This window comes from Aquarana catesbeiana, linkage group LG13, assembly GCF_042186555.1.
Source record: "Aquarana catesbeiana isolate 2022-GZ linkage group LG13, ASM4218655v1, whole genome shotgun sequence".
In the NCBI taxonomy this organism is placed as follows: Eukaryota; Metazoa; Chordata; class Amphibia; order Anura; family Ranidae; genus Aquarana; species Aquarana catesbeiana.
Window position 1 is genome coordinate 163,348,543 of NC_133336.1, and position 19,111 is coordinate 163,367,653.

At 43.6% G+C, this 19,111-nt stretch overlaps 1 protein-coding gene across 1 annotated transcript in view; it reads right to left on the reverse strand.

Annotated features, from left to right (window-relative positions):
• Positions 1-18,869, reverse strand: part of LOC141116416 (cholinesterase-like) — a 46,049-nt gene extending 27,180 nt beyond the window's left edge. Inside the window, 1 exon segment of the mRNA XM_073608670.1 lies at positions 18,736-18,869. Coding sequence (XP_073464771.1) covers positions 18,736-18,781 — 46 coding nt within the window. The 5' untranslated portion in view covers positions 18,782-18,869.
• Positions 18,870-19,111: the final 242 nt, after the last annotated feature.

Below are 19,111 nucleotides of genomic sequence, written 5' to 3' on the forward strand. Positions count from 1 at the left end.
AGTCGAGGAGAGGAGAGGAGAAGCACAGTCGAGGAGGAGAGAGGAGAAGCACAGTCGAGGAGGAGAGAGGAGAAGCACAGTCGAGGAGGAGAGAGGAGAAGCACAGTCGAGGAGGAGAGAGGAGAAGCACAGTCGAGGAGGAGAGAGGAGAAGCACAGTCGAGGAGAGAAGAGAAGTACAGTCGAGGAGAGGAGAGAAGTACAGTCGAGAGAGGAGAAGCACAGTCGAGGAGAGAAGAAGAAGAGAAGAGAAGTACAGTCGAGGAGAAGAGAAGTACAGTCGAGGAGAGGGGAAGAGAAGTACAGGGCAGGAGAAGAGAAGTACAGGAGAGGAGAGGGAGATTTTGTAAAGCTGCCCAGGAAAAACAGAGGCACTCGGCGCCAGACTGAAAAATGAGACTGAGGTGGGGGACAAAGTACAGAGCATGTGGCATCTGAGTGCCCACGTGGCTTACCCCAGTGGTTCATGGGAAACAATCAGAATCATCGACCTGACTTTGGCTACCTCAGAGACAGAGTGGAATTGCTGGGTCAGCTTCAGCTAACTCAGAGGTACAGAGCAAAGTAGGTCAAACTATACATAATGTGGTATAGCCAGTCTATCTTCCTACATTCCAGAGACACAAGATAGGATTCCTAAAGTGGAGTTCCACCCATTTCTTTGTTTATTAAAAGGCAGCAGCTACAAAAAAGTGTAGCTTTCGAACTTTTAACACACACACACACACACACACACACCCCCTGTCTCGCGGTCCAGTGATGCAGCCACCCGAAGCCTTGCTTCTCGCCTTCTCCTCTCTGCAGTGGCGGCATTGCAAGTGTGGGCACCCGGCTGCAACAGCTTGCGGCTTCACAACTGGGTGCGCACTGGCCAGTCGCACTGCACGTTCTGAATGGCCAGCAATCTTCTGGGACCTGTGACATGTCCCAGACGATTGGAGGGGGGGGAGAGGAGAACTTCGCCGCCATGAGCAGAAGTGTGAGCTGGGTACCTGTCAAAACTAGGTACCCCCCCAAATGCAAGTCAGGGGTCCTTAAAGCGGAATTTACACTTTTGGGTGGAACTCCGCTTTAAGACCTGCAGGCAGACTTGAACTTACTGGGATCACGTAAAGGAGCTTGGCGACAACCTAGTAAAAGGGGGTGTTCTATGTTCTGCCTGTCACCACTGTGTCCCTTGGTATCTTTGTTACCAATTAGTGAGTCAGCATAAACCGTATCAGAGTCCAGGCCTGGCAGTTCTCTCCCGTCATCGTTAGACTAGCGAGTCTCTGCATAAAGTTAGCGGGTTGTACTTTCCTTCTTGATTCTATTATTCTGTGTGAGCTAACTTTTTCAGAATATAATAACAGCTTCACTTATATTGGTGTTGTTAATTCCCGGTTGGGGGGGGGGGGGCGCGGTACAGGGGTGGCAGTGACGTTAATTTGACGGCAAATCATACTCTGGGTGTATTCATTCTGGGTGCACTACATAATCTAGAAATAGGAGAGGTTATAAAGTCTAAAATCTGGATCTTGGGAGAGTGCATTGTAAAAGGTGAAGTAGATGTCACTGGATGGCAAGCTGCAGCAGGCAAGGCCAGTGGACTATTAGCATGCATTAAAAAAAGATATTTACTCAAGAGATAAAACTATAAAATTCTACCACTTTACAAAACTGAGGTTTGACCACATTGAGTATGCCACCCTGTTCTAGTCACCAATTCCGAGGAAACTGACGACATAAGCACTGTTCTCTGAAATAATGAGGGCCTCCAAGAGGAAAAGGACCCATCTTGTGAAAAAAATCTGAATCCTCGTTCTCATATAATAGAACGCTTTAATCCAAGTTTAAATCTGTTATAAAACCTAAAGCATTACAAGAGACTCCAGAGAGATAGAATTTTGCCCCTGTACAAATTTAATAAGACCTCATCTGGAATATGCAGTTAAGTTTTGGGCACCAGTTCACAAAAAGGATATCAGAGAACTAGAGAAAGTGCAGAGAAGGGCAACCAAACTGATAAGATGCATGGAGGAGCTCAGCTATGAGGAAAGATTAGAGGAACTGAATTTATTCCCTCTTAAAAAGGAGATTAAGGGGGGATATGATCAACATGTATAAAGAAAGTGGTCCATATAATGAACTTGGTGTTGAGATATTCACTTTAAAGGTCAGAGGGCAAGGGGGCACTCTTTACGTCTAGAGTAGGGGTCCTCGAACTACGGCCCGCGGGCCGAATCCAGCACTCCAGCGTTTTTTATCCGGCCCGCGGACTGCCCCTTTAACACTGCAGCACTCCCCCTGCCACCTGCTCCCTCCATCACACAGGACGGGAATTATTGGGGAGTCTATGATATGGGGGAGTCTGATATGGGGGAGATCTGTGATATGGGGGAGTCTGTGATATGGGGGGGGGGAGTCTGTGATATGGGGGGGGATCTGTGATATGGGGGGGATCTGTGATATGGGGGGGGATCTGTGATATGGGGGGGGATCTGTGATATGGGGGGGGGATCTGTGATATGGGGGAGTCTGTGATGGGGAAATCTGTGATATGGGGGGGATCTGTGATGGGGGAGTCTGTGATATGGGGAGTCTGTGATATGGGGAGTCTGTGATATGGGGGGGGGATCTGTGATGGGGAGATCTGTGATATGGGGGGATCTGAGATGGGGGAGTCTGCGATATGGGGAGTCTGTGATATGGGGGGGGATCTGTGATGGCGGAGTCTGTTATGGGGGATCTGTGATATGGGGGGGGATCTGTGATGGGGAGTCTGTGCTATGGGGGGGACTGATATGGGGGGGATCTGTGATGGGGGAGTCTGTGATATGGGGGATCTGTGATGGGGAGATCTGTGATATGGGGGGGATCTGTGATGGGGAGTCTGTTATGGGGGATCTGTGATGGCGGAGTCTGTTATGGGGGATCTGTGATATGGGGGGGGGGTCTGTGATGGGGGAGTCTGTTATGGGGGGATCTGTGATGGGGGAGTCTGTGCTATGGGGGGGGGGGACTGATATGGGGGGGATCTGTGATGGCGGAGTCTGTTATGGGGAAAGTCTGTGATATGGGGGAGTCTGTTATGTGGGGCTTTGTGATGGAGAGGAGTTTGTGTTGGGGGGCTTTGTGATGGGGGGGATCTGTCATGGGGGGCTTTGTTATGGGGTGAGTCTGTGATGGGGAGGGGGGTCTGTGATTGGGAGTGGTTCTGTAAAGAGGGGAGTCTGTGAAATACTGATAAGTTCATATTGATTACAATTGTTCTTTATTTTAAATATTGTACTGTTTTTTTTCTGTTTTTTTTTTTTGCACTACAAATAAGATGCGTGCATAGGAATTAGTTCATATTTTTTTAAACTATAGTGCGGCCGCCCAACAGTCTGAGGGACTGTGAACTGGCCCCCTGTCTAAAAAGTTTGAGCACCCCTGGTCTAGAGGAATAGATTTATTCTCCAAATATGGAAAGGTTTCTTCACAGTAAGAGCTGTGAAAACGTGGAATAGACTCCCTCCAGAGGTGGTTCTGGCAAGCTCAGTAGATTGCTTTAAAAAACTGAGTTACTTACCGGTAACATCCTTTTCCAGGAATCTTTCAGGACAGCACCATAGACACACTGGCTCCTCCCCTCTTAGGAAACACCGCCTTTCAATTTAATATTTAAATCTCACCGTCCCACCGGCCCCTCAGTTCTTCAAGAACTCCTCCAGCCAGTTGGGGAGACACAAAAAATACGTCATGCAAATCTTTGTCTTACCTGACACTCTTATGCGATGAGTTCTCATAGATAGCCAACAATTTGGGTAGGTACCGGTGCTGTCCTGAAAGATTCCTGGAAAAAGGAGGTTACCGGTAAGTAACTCAGTTTTTCCCCCATCCATCTTTCAGGACAGTACCATAGAGAGGATAAGCGAGCACCTTACCTTAGGGAGGGACTACTGCCTGCAGCACTTCACGCCCAAAAGCCTGGTCTTTGGCTGACAGCAGGTCCAATCTGTAGTGCTTCACAAACTTGGAAAAACTGGACCACATGCAGCTCTACAGATCTGCTCCGGAGAAGCACCAGCCCACTCTGCTTGAGAAATCGCCACTGCCCTGGTGGAATGTGCCCTAATACCCTCCGGGGGCTCCAACCCCCGATTACATAAGCCTGACTAATGGCCAACCTTAACCATCTGGCTATTTAACATTTAGGGGTTCTGGACCCTTTCCTAAACTGTTTTGTACTATGTGCTGAAGGACGCACCCTCTAACATCCAGTTTGTGGAAAATATGCTCCTGTTCCATCACAGGATTCGAACAGAAGGTAGGTAAAAATTTCTTGACCTCTATGAAAAATAGAGGCCACCTTTGGCTGGATCCGTTTTAAAAATCAAACAGTCTGGGAAAACCCGAAAAAAAGGTGCCCTAATAGAAAGGGCTTCAAGTTCACTCACTCTCCTTGCCGTGGTGATCGCCACCAAAAACACAGTTTTGAGGGTGATCAACCTCAAAGTACAGGATTCCAATGGCTCAAAAGGATCCCCTGTAAGGGTCTGTAAAAACTGAAGAAAGATCCCACACTGGGAAGGGGGAAATTCTGACTGGCCTCTGTCTGCCTAAGGCTCTGAAAAACCTAACCATCCAAGGATCTATGGCTAGCGGCTTTTCCAGGAACACGCTCAGGGTGGACACCTGTCCCTTCAAGGTGCTAAAGGCTAATCCTTTGTCTACTCCTGCCTGCAGAAATTCCAATACTGCTACAGAACTGCGTACACCAAAGAAGCAATCTGTGCATCAACTATTGAAGCGTTTCCACACCTTTAGGTAGATAGCGTGCGTCTCCCTTTTTCTGCAATTTAGGAGAGTTGCCACTAGTCGATCCGAGTAACCCTTGCCCTTTAGCAATTCCTTCTCAGTAGCCATGCTGCGAGGTTCCATCGCTCCACCTGAGGGCAACAGATCGGACCCTGAGAAAGAAGATCCTCCTGGATAGGCAGAATCCAGGGAGGTTCCACCGCCAGGCCCATCAAGATGGAGAACCACGGCCTCCTGGGCCAGTGTGGTGTGGTCAGAATGAGGGTTGTGTCTTCTGACTAACTTTCTCAGAACTGCTGGAATCAGTACAGCGGGGGGGAAGGCATAACACCTTGAGAAAACGCCAGCTCTGAGCTAGTGCATCCACCCCGGCTGCTCCGTCCCGTCTGTTTAGGGAAAAGAACAGATGAGCTTTTGTGTTCACCCTCAAGGCGAAGAGGTCCACAGAAGGTACCCCCCACTTCTGAGTGATCATCTCGAAGATGTCCTGGTTCAAAACCCAGTTTCCTTTCCTCAGCATCTTTCTGCTGAGAAAATATTCTACTTGGTTTGTTCCCCCTTCAAATGTACTGCTGAAAGAGAGAGAATGCTCGCTTCGGCCCACCCGAGGATGGATTCCGCCAGAACCCACAAGATCTGCTCCTGGTACCCCCCTTGCCTGTTGATGTATGCCACTGCTGAGGAGTTGTCCGAACGGACCCTCACGTGCTGTCCCAGGAGTTCTCTCTGAAAAGCTCTGAGAGCCAAGTCTATTGCTCTCAGTTCCTTCCAGTTTGAGGATTTTTTTGCGTCTTCTCTCCAAGTACCTTGCACCATCCTGGAATCTAGGTGTGCTCCCCAACCTGTGCCGCTCGCATTGGTTGTGACCCTCCTGGAGACTGGAAGAACTCACTCCAGGCCCTGTGAGAGATTGGACCCATTTGTCCACCACCAGAGGGACCTCTTGACCTGACTCGGCATGGATATTAGGGAGTCCAGGGACCCCGGAGGGTGGTCCCAGACCTTCGGGATAAACAGTTGTAGAGGCCGAAAATGCAGCCCTGCCCACTGAACTGCCGGGAGCGTGGAAGTCAGTAAGCCCAACGCTGACATCGCTTTTCTTACTGAGATCTGACGGCTGCCCTGGAGCAATAACATTGCTTTGTCCACCTTCTGGGTCTTTTCTACTGGAAGGAACACTTTTTGCTTTGTTGAATCCAACACATAGCGCAGGAAGGTGACCGTTTGGGACGGAACCAATCTGGATTTCTCCAGGTTCAAGGCCACCCCAAATTTTCTAGGATGTCTCTTGCTACCTGAAGATCCTGGGACAACTGCTCTGGGGAAGGGGCAAACAGAAGTAGATTGTCTAGGTATGCGACTACAGGGATACCTCTGAGCCGCAAGAAAGCCAGGACCTCCACTATCACTTTGGTGAAGATGCAGGGGGGGGGGAAGAGTTCAAAGGGGAGTGCTTTGAACTGTAAATGAAACGTCCCTTCCCTGTTTCTTACCGCTAGTCTGAGAAACCTCTGATAACTTTCTGCGATTAGACTTGAGACGCTTATCTGCACATTCCATTGACGCCATGAAGCAATTCGGGGGAATAAGCGCCTTCCCCGAATAGACAGAGTCCATCCGGAATTTCCTGTAAAAAATTGAGACATTCAGAGGCTTCAGGTTAATGATAAGCCTGAACTTTCCCGAAGTCTTGTGGACCACAAAGATGTGGGAATAAAAGCCTCTGCCTGTCTCCTCTGCAGGAACTCTTACCACCACCTCTTGTTCCTCTAATTCCTGTAGGGAGGATAGAAGAGCTGATGATTTTTCTGCGCATTTTGGCATCTTGGTGACAAGGAGTCTGTGCTGAGGAGGTTCTGAGAACTCCAGCCGGTAAATTCTTATGATCCCTAACACAAACTGGTTGGAGGTGATCATCTCCCACTGTGGAAGGAAGGCCCCAAATCTTCCTCCCACTGTAGTTACCCAGTCATTGGGTTTTCTTGGGCTGTTCAGGAGGGCGAAAAAAAAAAAAATCGCCCCTCCACGCCCTTTGCCCCTAAGCCTTTTTCTGCCGCTCTACTTTTGGGGCTTCCAACTTTCTCTGAGGGCGAGACTTTTTAGCCTGCTCCCCAAATTTCTTTTTAACCGGAAAGGCCTTTTTCTTATCGGCCAGCCAATCCAAAACGGCCTCTAACCCTGGTCCAAACAAAAGATCCCCTGTGAGTGGAATGCCACAGATTTTAACTTTAGACGCACTCTCTCCTTGCCACGTCTTAAGCCATAAGGCCCTTTGAGCTGAATTAGTGAGGGCAGAAGACCTTGCGGACATGCGCACTGATTCAACTGAAGCGTCCGCAATATATGCTACCCCCTTAAGTAGCATGGGGAAGGAAGACAAAATAGTTTATTTTGGTGTCCCTGCCTCGATGTGTGCTTTAATTTGAGTAAGCCAATATTCCATGTTGCAGGTCACTACTGTGACTGCCAGGGCAGGCTTAAGGTTTCCCTGCGACGAATCCCAGGACTTCTTTAAAAGAGAGTCCATCCTTCTGTCCATGGGATCTGATAGAACCCCCATATTGTTGAAAACTAGATCCGTATGCCTGGAAACCTGAGAAAAGGCAGCCTCTAGTCTAGGAGATTTATTCCAGACTAGAGTCTACTCTTCTGCAAAGGGAAACCTTTGCTTCAAAGCCCTTGAAAAGAAAGATCCTGAGAGGAAACCTTTTATGGCCTTGACCAAGACATCATGGACTAGGAAATGCCTCCTAGACCTTTGTATATCTGGTCATGGAGCAATAACGTCTTATTTTCCTCCTGTATCCAAAAAGCAGTTTGGATGACTCCCAAGAGATCCTCCACTTCGTCAAGGGAAAGTTTATAGCGAGAGGTTTCCCATTCATCTCCGCTGCATCCGACTCCCCTTGTGAATCGGAAGCGGCACTATCTGGCTCCTCCTCAATTTCCTCTCAGGGAGAGGGAGAATAAATGCCCGATCCTACCAGTGCCTTTACAGAGGACCACCAGGAGTGCCCCCCCCCCCCAGGACCAACCACCACCTGGGTCCCAGACACACTCCCCTTCCCCCGATCACCAGTGAGCATCTTGAAAACCAAAGGTTAAGTTGGAAGTTCAGAGTTCTATGGACTACAGTGCAAAATCTGTCTGCATTGAGGGCACATGTGATTTTAGCCTCGGATATCGTGTGAGCTGGTGGAGCCTTTATAACTACTAAAGGTTGTGATAATGTAGATTGAATCTAGTGTACCTGACGCTGTGCTTATGATCTAAGGATGTCCTAAGTGTCAGAATCTGTCAACTTGTTGCAACGTTGAGGCTAAACATTATTGGTGAGTCTTCTCAAGTGTGGTGTGTTTTTTGTGTGTTGTTTGATTTTGAGATCGTGTGTACACAAGTCCATCAAATAAAAGTGCAAAGTACAAACACACATGCTCGGAAGCAAGGACGAGCCAGAAGCGGTCGGTCTTGTAAACTAGCGCTCAGAATGGAGAATTAACATTCGTGATGTGGCGAATTATGAAATCGCAAAATGCAGCACACATTCTCTTTAATGGAATAATGAAGCGCCTTTGCTGGCGATACTGATAGAGTTGTTGCAAACCAATCTTCAAAGGCTTTTTTTCCCTAGTAATATCAAGAATATATTATTATGTATTTTTTTTTTTATTTAGGCAAGTTACCACAACACCATCATCCGTAGTTTTTAAGATGAAAGATACAATTATGTTGGTGTCCCTTGTTAATCTTACATTGTATTTTTTTAAATGTAACTGCCTACTCCCAAAATGTTATTTGAAGTAAAACACATAGTCAAGTATTATAGTCACAATTTTTTTTTATTGTGCATAAAAAATAAGAAAAAAGAAAAAAAATTAGAGATGCTATCTGCCAATAGAACTTAACCAAAAATATACCAAATCAAATATTATTCAACCAAAAATTTAATGTCAAAGCAATAACTCCAAGGCCAATAATAAAGAACACATTATCTGCGATTCTGCAACATGTCTGGTTGACGAACCGTCGCTCAGAAACGAAAATCGCAAACTGAAAAGCGTTAAATGAAAAGCACAAATCACTCAAACTTCTACTAACATGAAATTAGCAGAAGGAGCCCAAAGGGTGGCGTTAAGAGCTGAAAAAACATGTAGTACGTCACTACGTGCGTGATTGTTGGCCAACAATTGTGTGCAAGACAAGTTTGGGCCAACGCCCTGTGGACAAAAGTCCACGATTTTGTTGGTGGAAAATCCGATCGTGTGTACGAGGGGAAAAAAAAAAAACACACACACAACACACAAGCATAATATTATTCTAGAAAATAAAAGCCTTTGAAAATACGTTTGCCAGAACTCCATCAGTATCACCAGCAAGGCTGCTTCATTATTCCATTAAAGAAGAGAATGTGCGCTGCATTTCTAGATTTCATAATTTACCACGTCACGAATGTCAATTCTCCATTACGAACGCTAGTTTACAAGACCAACCACTTCTGGCTCGTCCTTGCTTCGGAGCATGCGTGTTCGTAGTTTGAACGGAAAGTTGGCCAACAATTGTCTGATGGAGCGTACAAACGGCCGGATTTTCCGCCAACAGCCTGTCACACAATTCCCGTCGGAAAATCCGATCGTGTGTACGAGGCTTAAGAAGCAAATTGTAGTGGATCACTTTTCACAGAGTGCGTGACAAGGGGTGAGGAGGCCATGTCGTCTCCTCACTACCTGTTTTAACCCTGAATATGCTGACCCAGCACACTGCGACTGCATGCATTGTGCATGATTGCAGAGACTCACCAGTCATTTGAATAGGTCCCGTGTGCTTGGCGATACCACCAGCTGAATGCGGCATGCCACTATGCACTATGAAAAACATTAAAAAGTGGTTGTAAACCCTTACATATACCCAGTGAAGAGACTGGCTTCAAATGATAAACATGTATAACTTATGTAAGAGCATTTGTATCTGCTGTCTTCTGTACATCTAATCAAAGTCCAGAACTTAGCAAGCTTGTCTGAGTGTTCAGAAAAAAAAAAAGTTAAGGGGAGGCGGAGAGCTGAAAGTTATACTCCGCAGAGCCCAGTAAGAAGCGATCTGGGAGCCCTTCAATCGGTTCCCAGATCGCTTCTTACTGAGCTCTGCAGAGTGCAACTTTCAGCTTTCCTCCTCTTTTTTCTGAATGCTTAGACAAGCTTGATAAATTCTGGACTTTGATTAGATGTAGAGAAGACAGCAGATAAACATGTACAACTTACGTCGGAGCATTTGTTTCGTCGCTGTGTACAATCTGAAGCCAGTCCCCTCACACAGCACACAGGAAGAGAGCCAGTGGCGACTGATGCTCCATTTTTTGGGGGGGGGGGGCAGCACCCCTATTTAGAGCTGAGGCTGTCAATCTGCTGGAGGTCCCTCTCTTGTCACCATTTTTTTCTTGGTGTCAGGAAAACTTGTCAGAAGTGGTTCATGTTGATAGCAGAGGAACAAAACAGCAGACAAAAATTACACTTAGGCTTCATGCACACCTTTGCATTCTGGATCGTAAGCGGAATCGCAGTAATGCGGCAACAAGTTTGCAATGCCATTATTTCTTAAAGGCACCCCAAACGCAATGCGATTTTGCCATGGTGGTCTAGCGACAAAAACTCGCTATAATCATGGCAAAATGCAATGCAAACGCTCCTAGCTCTGTGCCAAGATTTGGTACATGAGCTTCTTTTGGAGCAGAGGGAGGCCCATTAAAATGAATGGTGCTGCTCAAAAAACGCTTAACGAAAAACACAAAAAAAAAAAAAAAATTTAGCTACAGCAGCTGTCACTGCAGATCCCTTGGGTGTGAATGGAGCCTCAGTGCTCTTAATTGAGACAAGTATACACTATACAGGGATATGCTTTGTTCATATTTCATTTCTGAGGTTTACAACCACATTAATGCTGGTTTCATACCTAGGCATCGTTTTGAATGGTACCTTAGTGCACCACCGCAACATAAAATTGCATAGTGTGTTGTGGGGGAAGGGGGTGCAGGTATGCTTATCTGTTTGCCCTGGCATGTAGACAGTTCATTCAAAATATATTAACTGCCTTAACACATATTAATGCAAAGCATAAAGGTGTATGTATCCTAACCCTTTTTTGAGACGTTTGAAGCTGAAAACAGTCCAAAAAGGCATGCACTTCAAATAAAGCCTTAGATGTGTAATAAAAACAGTTTAAACATATCTCAAATTACCTTTTTTTTTGTTCTCAGTGATATGTGTGAGGGTTAGTCCGACTGTCAAATTTTCATTGCTGGATTAAAAATATATTGTGCTTGGTGTATGTGTGAAATGAAAATTAAATTAATGAATAATAAACGATAAACAGCAGCACTCACAACATTGTAACCAGCAACATCGAAAATGTATATAGAAAAAATATGCTGCACTGTCTAAATGAGTGAATCAACCTTCAAATGTTATGAATAATACTCATATAGAACAATAAAGTCCATAATAATAAGGTGCAAAAGTTATTAAAACTAGTGCAACACACAGTGCTTGAATAGATCACCCAAAATTGGCTCCGTACCAGATCCAAAGCCCTATCACGGTCTATACTTGCATCTGTAAGCTCTATTATCCCTCACATTAGTTGCAGATCAGCTTGACTTATACAGCTTCCCAGCAGGGGATCGTTGATGAAAACGAGCCAAAGATGTAGCCACAGGATATCCTCAGGAGCCGATTCAATCAGTGATTATAAGAAAAAAGGGAAGCGGGCAGCGTCCAGATAAAAAACTTTTTAAGGCAATTTATTAAAAAACAACTTACAAGACTCTAATTACAGGCATCGTCTAATGCCTGTGATTACAATCTTGCTGTAAGTAGTTTTTTAACCACTTACAGACCCGGAAGATTTTCCCTCTTAATGACCAGGTCATTTTTTGTGTCCCTTTAACTGACAATTGCGCGGTCGTGCTACGTTGTACCCAAACAAAATTGAAGTCCTTTTTTTCCCACAAATAGAGCTTTCTTTTGGTGGTGGTAAACAGCAAAGTGCAGCGCTAAAGATATATAAGTGACATAAAAAGAAATGAGGTCCACCAAGTGACATCACATCAATCAGTAGATATAAATTAACAAAATCGATCAATGAATGATAAACAAAGAACTTAAATCACAAATGCATGTGAAAAAAATGTATATGAAAAAGAGTCCAAAAAAATATATAATGAGTCCACAGAGAAATAACAAGCACCCATCCAGGAAAGATGTGACAAAAAGTGCCAATAGATGATCCACCAAGGAGTGTATAAGTAGAATCTGCTTACCAGACGGTGATGACTGCTATTACGGCAGTCTCGCCCAGCATAGGGATTTTGGTCTCCCAAAACCAAGGGTACAAAGCGGGACCAGTAGCTTTAGCAATCGATCATAACCGGGAATAGAAAACAAAACACATCCATAGCGCAATAACGTATGATAAAAAGGTTTTAATAGAATAAAGGAATTGCACTTACAATTTAGCAGAAAATATGTAGCATAAGAGATATTAGACACAGCAGCGGTGTCTTCGCGTACCGCGATTCACTTCCTGTACTGCAAGCCCGTCCGAGAACGTGATGACGTCACCATTGTAGGCTCCTCCCTACGCGTTTCGTCACGATAGGACGTCGTCTGGGGATTGGCCGATCACACTCGGCCAATCCCCAGACGACGTCCTATCGTGACGAAACGCGTAGGGAGGAGCCTACGACGGTGACGTCATCACGTTCTCAGATGGGCTTGCAGTACAGGAAGTGAATCGCGGTACACGGAGACACCGCCGCTGTGTCTAATATCTCTTATGCTACATATTTTCTGCTAAATTGTAAGTGCAATTCCTTTATTCTATTAAAACCTTTTTATCATACATTATTGCGCTATGGATGTGTTTTGTTTTCTATTCCCGGTTATGATCGATTGCTAAAGCTACTGGTCCCGCTTTGTACCCTTTGTTTTGGGAGACCATAATCCCTATGCTGGACGAGACTGCCGTAATAGCAGTCATCGCCGTCCGGTAAGCAGATTCTACTTATACGCTCCTTGGTGGATCATCTATTGGCACTTTTTGTCACATCTTTCCTGGATGGGTGCTTGTTATTTCTCTGTGGACTCATTATATATTTTTTTGGACTCTTTTTCATATACATTTTTTTCACATGCATTTGTGATTTAAGTTCTTTGTTTATCATTGATCGATTTTGTTAATTTATATCTACTGATTGATGTGATGACACTTGGTGGACCTCATTTCTTTTTATGTCACTTATATATCTTTAGCGCTGCACTTTGCTGTTTACCATACTTTTAGGAGTCAGATACTGGACTTTTTAAGGTGCTGGCAGCTTCTCTCTCCTATATTTGTTTTTTGTTTCTTTAGATCTGAGTGCAGCTTTGACTCTGTTTTGGGTTTTTATATATTTCTTTTGGTGGTATTTGATCACCTCCGTGGTTTTTATTTTTTGTGCTATAAATAAAAAAAAAAAACAAAAAAAAAAAGCGACAATTTTGAATAATAAAAAAACAATATTTAAAAATTTTTGCTATAATAAATATCCCCCCCCCAAAAAAGTAAAAAAAAAAAAAAATGTCTTCATCAGTTTAGGCCGATATATATTCTTCTACATATTTTTGGTAAAAAAATAAATAAATAAATAAATAAACTCACAATTTATATTGATTGGTTTGCGGAAAAGTTATAGCATCTACAAAATGGGGAATAGATTTATGGCATTTTAAAATTTTTTTTACTAGTATCTGCGATTTTTAGTGGGACTGCAGCCTTGCGGCGGACAGATCGGACACTTTTTTTGGACCAGTGACATTTATACAGTAAAAATAAAAATAAAATAAAAATGCACTGCTTACCGTGTAAATGTCACTGGCAGGAAAAGGGTTAACACTAGGGGGGCTCAAGGGGTTAAATGTGTTCCCTAGGAGGTGTTTTTAATGCTGTCTATACACTATACGAAAAATCGGCCAATCCCATTTGCGAAAAACTAACATTCGTGAGCGCAAACGATAGTGAAATCATGTAATGACCGATAAATCATTCAGTGAACATAATAAATGCATTTTTTACATATACCCAGTGCAGACAGTTCGGACGGGAAACACATTAACCTTTCAATTTATCGTTCGTTCGGCAGAAAATTTCCAAACTTGTCCTTTGTTTTTTTGGCTCAAAAACTTCCCAACGATTATTGATTTTGTGCCTATTAACTGGCTGAAAAATGACCGGACTGTCTAAATGACTGAATTTCGGACGATTTTTCGTATAGTGTATGGCCAGCGTAACTGTGGGGGGATGGGACTGACTGGGGGAGGAGAGAGAGAGAGAGAGAGAGAGAGAGAGAGAGAGAAACACTAGGAACAGCAGATCTCTCTCTCCTTCCCTGTCAGAATGGGGATCTGTCTGTTTACATTGACAGATCCCAGTTCTGGCTCTCGTTCCCGCGATTGCGGGTGGCTGGCAGGCATTGCGGGGGCCGGCCACGTGCATTGGGTCCCCCGCTGTGCAGCACACTTGCTATCGCTCGTAAAGGTGATAATGTATACCTATGGCGATTTGCGGGAACTTGCCGAAATGCCGCAGTATAATGATGGCGGCTGGTCAGCAAGTGGTTAATAGGCTGCCCGTTTTTTTATCTGGACGCTGCACAATGGAGTTTCCCTTTTTTCTTATGATCACTGATTCTTATGATCACTCATTCATTGACTTATTCTGGGAGACTGGATAAGTCAAGCTGATCTCCACCTAATGTGAGGGGTGATAGAGGGCAGAGATGTGAGTATAGACCTTGATATTTCCAAATTTTGCCTGATCTATTCAAGCACTGGGTGTCACTCTCATTTTAAGGGCTTTTGCACTTTATTATTATTGTTCTATATGAGTATTATTCATAATATTTGAAGGTTGATTCACTCATTTAGACAGTGCAACACATTTTTTCTATATACATTTGCATTGCTGCCTGAACTTTAACTGGAGACAACTGTCTAGAGAATTCTACTAACTTTGGGAAATTTTCTGTAACATCCTGCATTACCATGAGAGCTAATGTGAACGTAATCTTACATTTTTAAATAAAGTACTGCTTGGACCATAGAAGGCGATATAAGGGGATGGCTTGTCCTGAAAAAAAAAATGCTTAGGGCAACCAAAAAGGTATCATGGATGGTACTCAATGGTGTTGTTGCAAGTGCACTAATACATCTACTATCAAGCTAAAAACAATTCAGAACATTACACTACATGTAAAATTTGTCCTTTTGGTTTTCAAATAGATTCAAATATATAACAAACCACTGCAGTTTTTCGCTGCTGTTTATAGACAGTTCAATAACCAGACAGACAACGACTTTATCCATGTAGTAAGAATGCCATGAATACAATATGAGTGTTTTACTATAGGTATAATAAAACAATAACAATCCTTTGCAAAAGATAAGAAAGTGTAATGGAAAAGAACATCTATAAAATTTTTCGTGTTTGCATTGACAGATAACACAAGATCACATGCATAGTACTGGCAGGATTTTAAATCCTGTAAAAATCCATAATTAGAGCCGAAGTTCACAAAAAAAAAATAACATAAAAAAAACACAAACAAAACTAAGCACTAAGAGGTTGCTTTACGAAAGGCAAATATTCTGTGCTGTTGCTCTAGATCTGAGGGGGAAGCTCTGCTGGTTTCTATCATCCAATCATGGCAAACAAAAATGCTGTTTATTATTTTCCTTGCATGTGATTATGTATTTTTTTCAAGGTGGAACTTTACCTAATGTACTAAGCACTGGAGCAAGTGCACAGTATATTTTCCTTTAGTAAACCTACCCCCAAGGGTCATCACATACCTCCAGTAAGATGTGCCCTCTTTTAGATGAAATCTCTCTCCTCCACACCAATGCCAGTGTCATCAGACCAGTGCAGTGAGTAGCAGTGCTCTTGATTGCCTTCACACTAGTGATAGTGTCACCAGTGCCAGGGTAAGCCAGCAAAAGTTTTCCTGATCAATAGACACACCAGTGCCAGTGTCACCAGAGCAAGTGCAGCCAGCAACAGTGCTCCTTATCGCCGTCACACCAGTGCCAATGTCACCAGACCAGGGCAGCAAGCAGCAGTGGTCCTGATTACCACCACACCAGTGGCAGTGTTACCTTTAAAGCAGAATTCCTGTCAAATCCTAACTATATCTAAACCTGCTCCCACCCAATTCTAAGTCTATTTTAGATACCCTGTAAAGGAAAGATGTCTATACTTACCTATTCTGACAGCTCTAGGACTCCTGTAACTGGACTGGAGCACCCTCAGAATAAGTAAGCATAGACACACTATATTACCAAAAGTATTGGGACGCCTGCCTTTACACGCACAAAAACTTTAATGGCATCCCAGTCTTAGTCCGTAGGGTTCAATATTGCGTTGGCCCACCTTTTGCAGCTATAACCTCTTCAACTCTTCTGGAAAGGCTGTGCACAAGGTTTAGGAGTGTGTCTATGGGAATGTTTGACCATTCTTCCAGAAGCACAATTGTGAGGTCAGGCACTGATGTGAACGAGAAGGCCTGGCTTGCAGTCTCCGCTCTAATTCATCCTAAAGGTGTTCTATATGGTTGAAGTCAGGACTCTGTGCAGGCCAGTCATGTCCCTCCACCCCAAACTCGCTCATCCATGTCTTTATGGACCTTGCCTTGTGCACTGGTCCAAATCATTTGGTAGAGGAGGGATTATGGTGTGGGGTTGTTTTTCAGGAGTTGGCCTTGGCCCCTTAGTTCCAGTGAAGAGACATTTTGGGCAATTTCATACTCCCAACTTTGTGGGAACAGTTTTGGGATGGCCCCTTCCTGTTCCAACATGACTGCGCACCAGTGCACAAAGCATATCTTGTATATGTTAACCACTTGCCGACCAGCCACCGTCATACTGCAGCAAGATCCTGCAAATTGCCGTAGGTGTACGTCGGTACCTTTAAGGGTGATAGCAGGCGCGCGCACGGCGTGGGGGACCCGATGCGCGTGACCGGCAGCTGCGATGTCCACCAGCCACCCGCGATCGTGGGCACGAGAGCCAGAACGGGGATGTGTGTGTGTCTAAACACACACATCCCCGTTCTGACAGGAGAGGACAGATCTGCTGTTCCTAGTAATCAGAAACACACAAGAGGGAACACATTTTAAACCCTCGTAGTGTTAACCTCTTCCCTACCAGTGACATTTACACAGTAATCAGTGCATTTTTATTGCACTGATCTCTGTATAAATGTCAATGGTCCCAAAAAAGTGTCAAAAGTGTCTGAACTGTCCGCTGCAATGTCGCAGTCCCGCTAAAAATCACAGATCGCCGCCATTATTAGTAAAACAAATAATAAAAAATGCCATAAATATGTCCCTTATTTTGTAGACGCTATAACGCAAACCAATCAATATGAACTTATTGTGATTTTTTTTTTATTCTAAACTGATGAAGAAATTTTTTTTTACAATTTTTTGGGGGATATTTATTATAGCAAAAAGTATAAAATATAATTTTTTTTTTTTTTTTAAATTGTCACTCTTTTTGTTTATAGACCAAAAAATAAAAACCGCAGGTGTGATTAAATACCACCAAAAGAAAGCTCTATTTGTGGGGAAAAAAGAAAGGACGTCAATTTTGTTTGGGTACAGCGTTGCATGGCCGCACAATTGTCAGTTACAGTGCCGTATCGCAAAAAATTGCCTGGTCATTAAAGCGGAGTTCCACCCAAAAGTGGAACTTCCGTTCGTTATACTCCTCCCTCCCTCCTCACATTTGACACCTTTCAAGGGAGGGGGGGCAGGATACCTGTCTTTCACATGTATCCTGTTCCCACTTCTGGGAGCCTCAGCCGTGGGTATTAACGTCACCGCCCAGGCTCCCTCCTCCTTCCCCGGCCCAGTAGGAGAGAGGAGCGGAGCCTTGCGCATGAGCAGTAGAGTTCCCGGCGTGAAGCCATAAGGCTTCACTGCCTTGCAATAGAGGCGGCATGCACCCGACAGCTAATGGAAACGTCATCTGTGGTGCCGACATTGCTGGACTCCAGTACAGGTAAGTGTCCGATTAATTTTTGCAGCGGTGGGCGGACCTCCACCTTAAGGGGGAAAATCTTCTGATCTGTAAGCGGTTAACATATCAAATATAAAGATTACATATGCTAAGTCTTACTTTCTTTTTGCAATTTAATTTTAATATTATTCTTTTTTAGTTTGATGTTCCAATAAGTGCAGTTATATCCATTGCAATGCAAAATAATATAGTTGAAAAATCATTATTGTTAGACGCTATACTGTAAATTTAACATTATAATATACAGTACGTAGTATGTATAGAGACAACCTGCTGTTAAGGTAAATGAGCATGTTGGAAACTTCCTCTGGCTTTGAGAAAGGGCACAGTAGCATTTAAAGTTGAGTGTCATCATTTTGGGATGGAAATCTGAATAGCGGTTTTAGCAAGTGGTTTTGCGTTGCATATTTATACATTGTACTCATTTCACCCATTCATCCTTCATTTTGATATCCTAGTTAAAGGGGGGACCCACATACTGGGGTTGATTTACCAAAACCAAATATACTGTACACTTTGCAGGGGAATTTTATAGATAGATAGATAGATACTTACTTAAATTGTAACTGAGCAACTGAAAATACATAGAAATGTTAAAAGGTATAATACATTACAATTTCTCTAATTACAACAGTATTTCAAACCTCTCATTTATGTTGTTTTTTGCTACAGTTAATTTAACAAACCAAAAACGACTTAATTTGTGCTGATTGTCCTGTAATAGATTGTCCAGTAAATCAATGTTTACTTTGAATCAGACTGCTCTAGACTGATCTTACATCAATGATCATTTTTTCCCTTCAACTTATATTTTTAGCAAGCATTATTGTAAACCCATTGTGAGCACTTACCAGGATGTTGTTTCTTGAAGGTTTGAGCAGTTTCTGTTCTTACCATTTTATATCCTCTATGAAGCTGATAAGCAATGACTGACTTGCAAAATTCATTGAACTGTTATAATACTCAAGGTTGTAAACTGTTAATCAATGACAAGGCAAACAGCTCAGATATAGGTAGGAATACTGCATGGCAAAAATATATATTACATTATACAGTATCTCACAAAAGTGAATACACCCCTCACATTTTTGTAAATATTTTATTATATCTTTTCATTTGACAACACTGAAGAAATGACACTTTACTACAATGTAAAGTAGTGAGTGTACAGCTTGTATAACGGTGTAAATTTGCTGTCCCCTCAAAATAACTCAACACACAGCCATT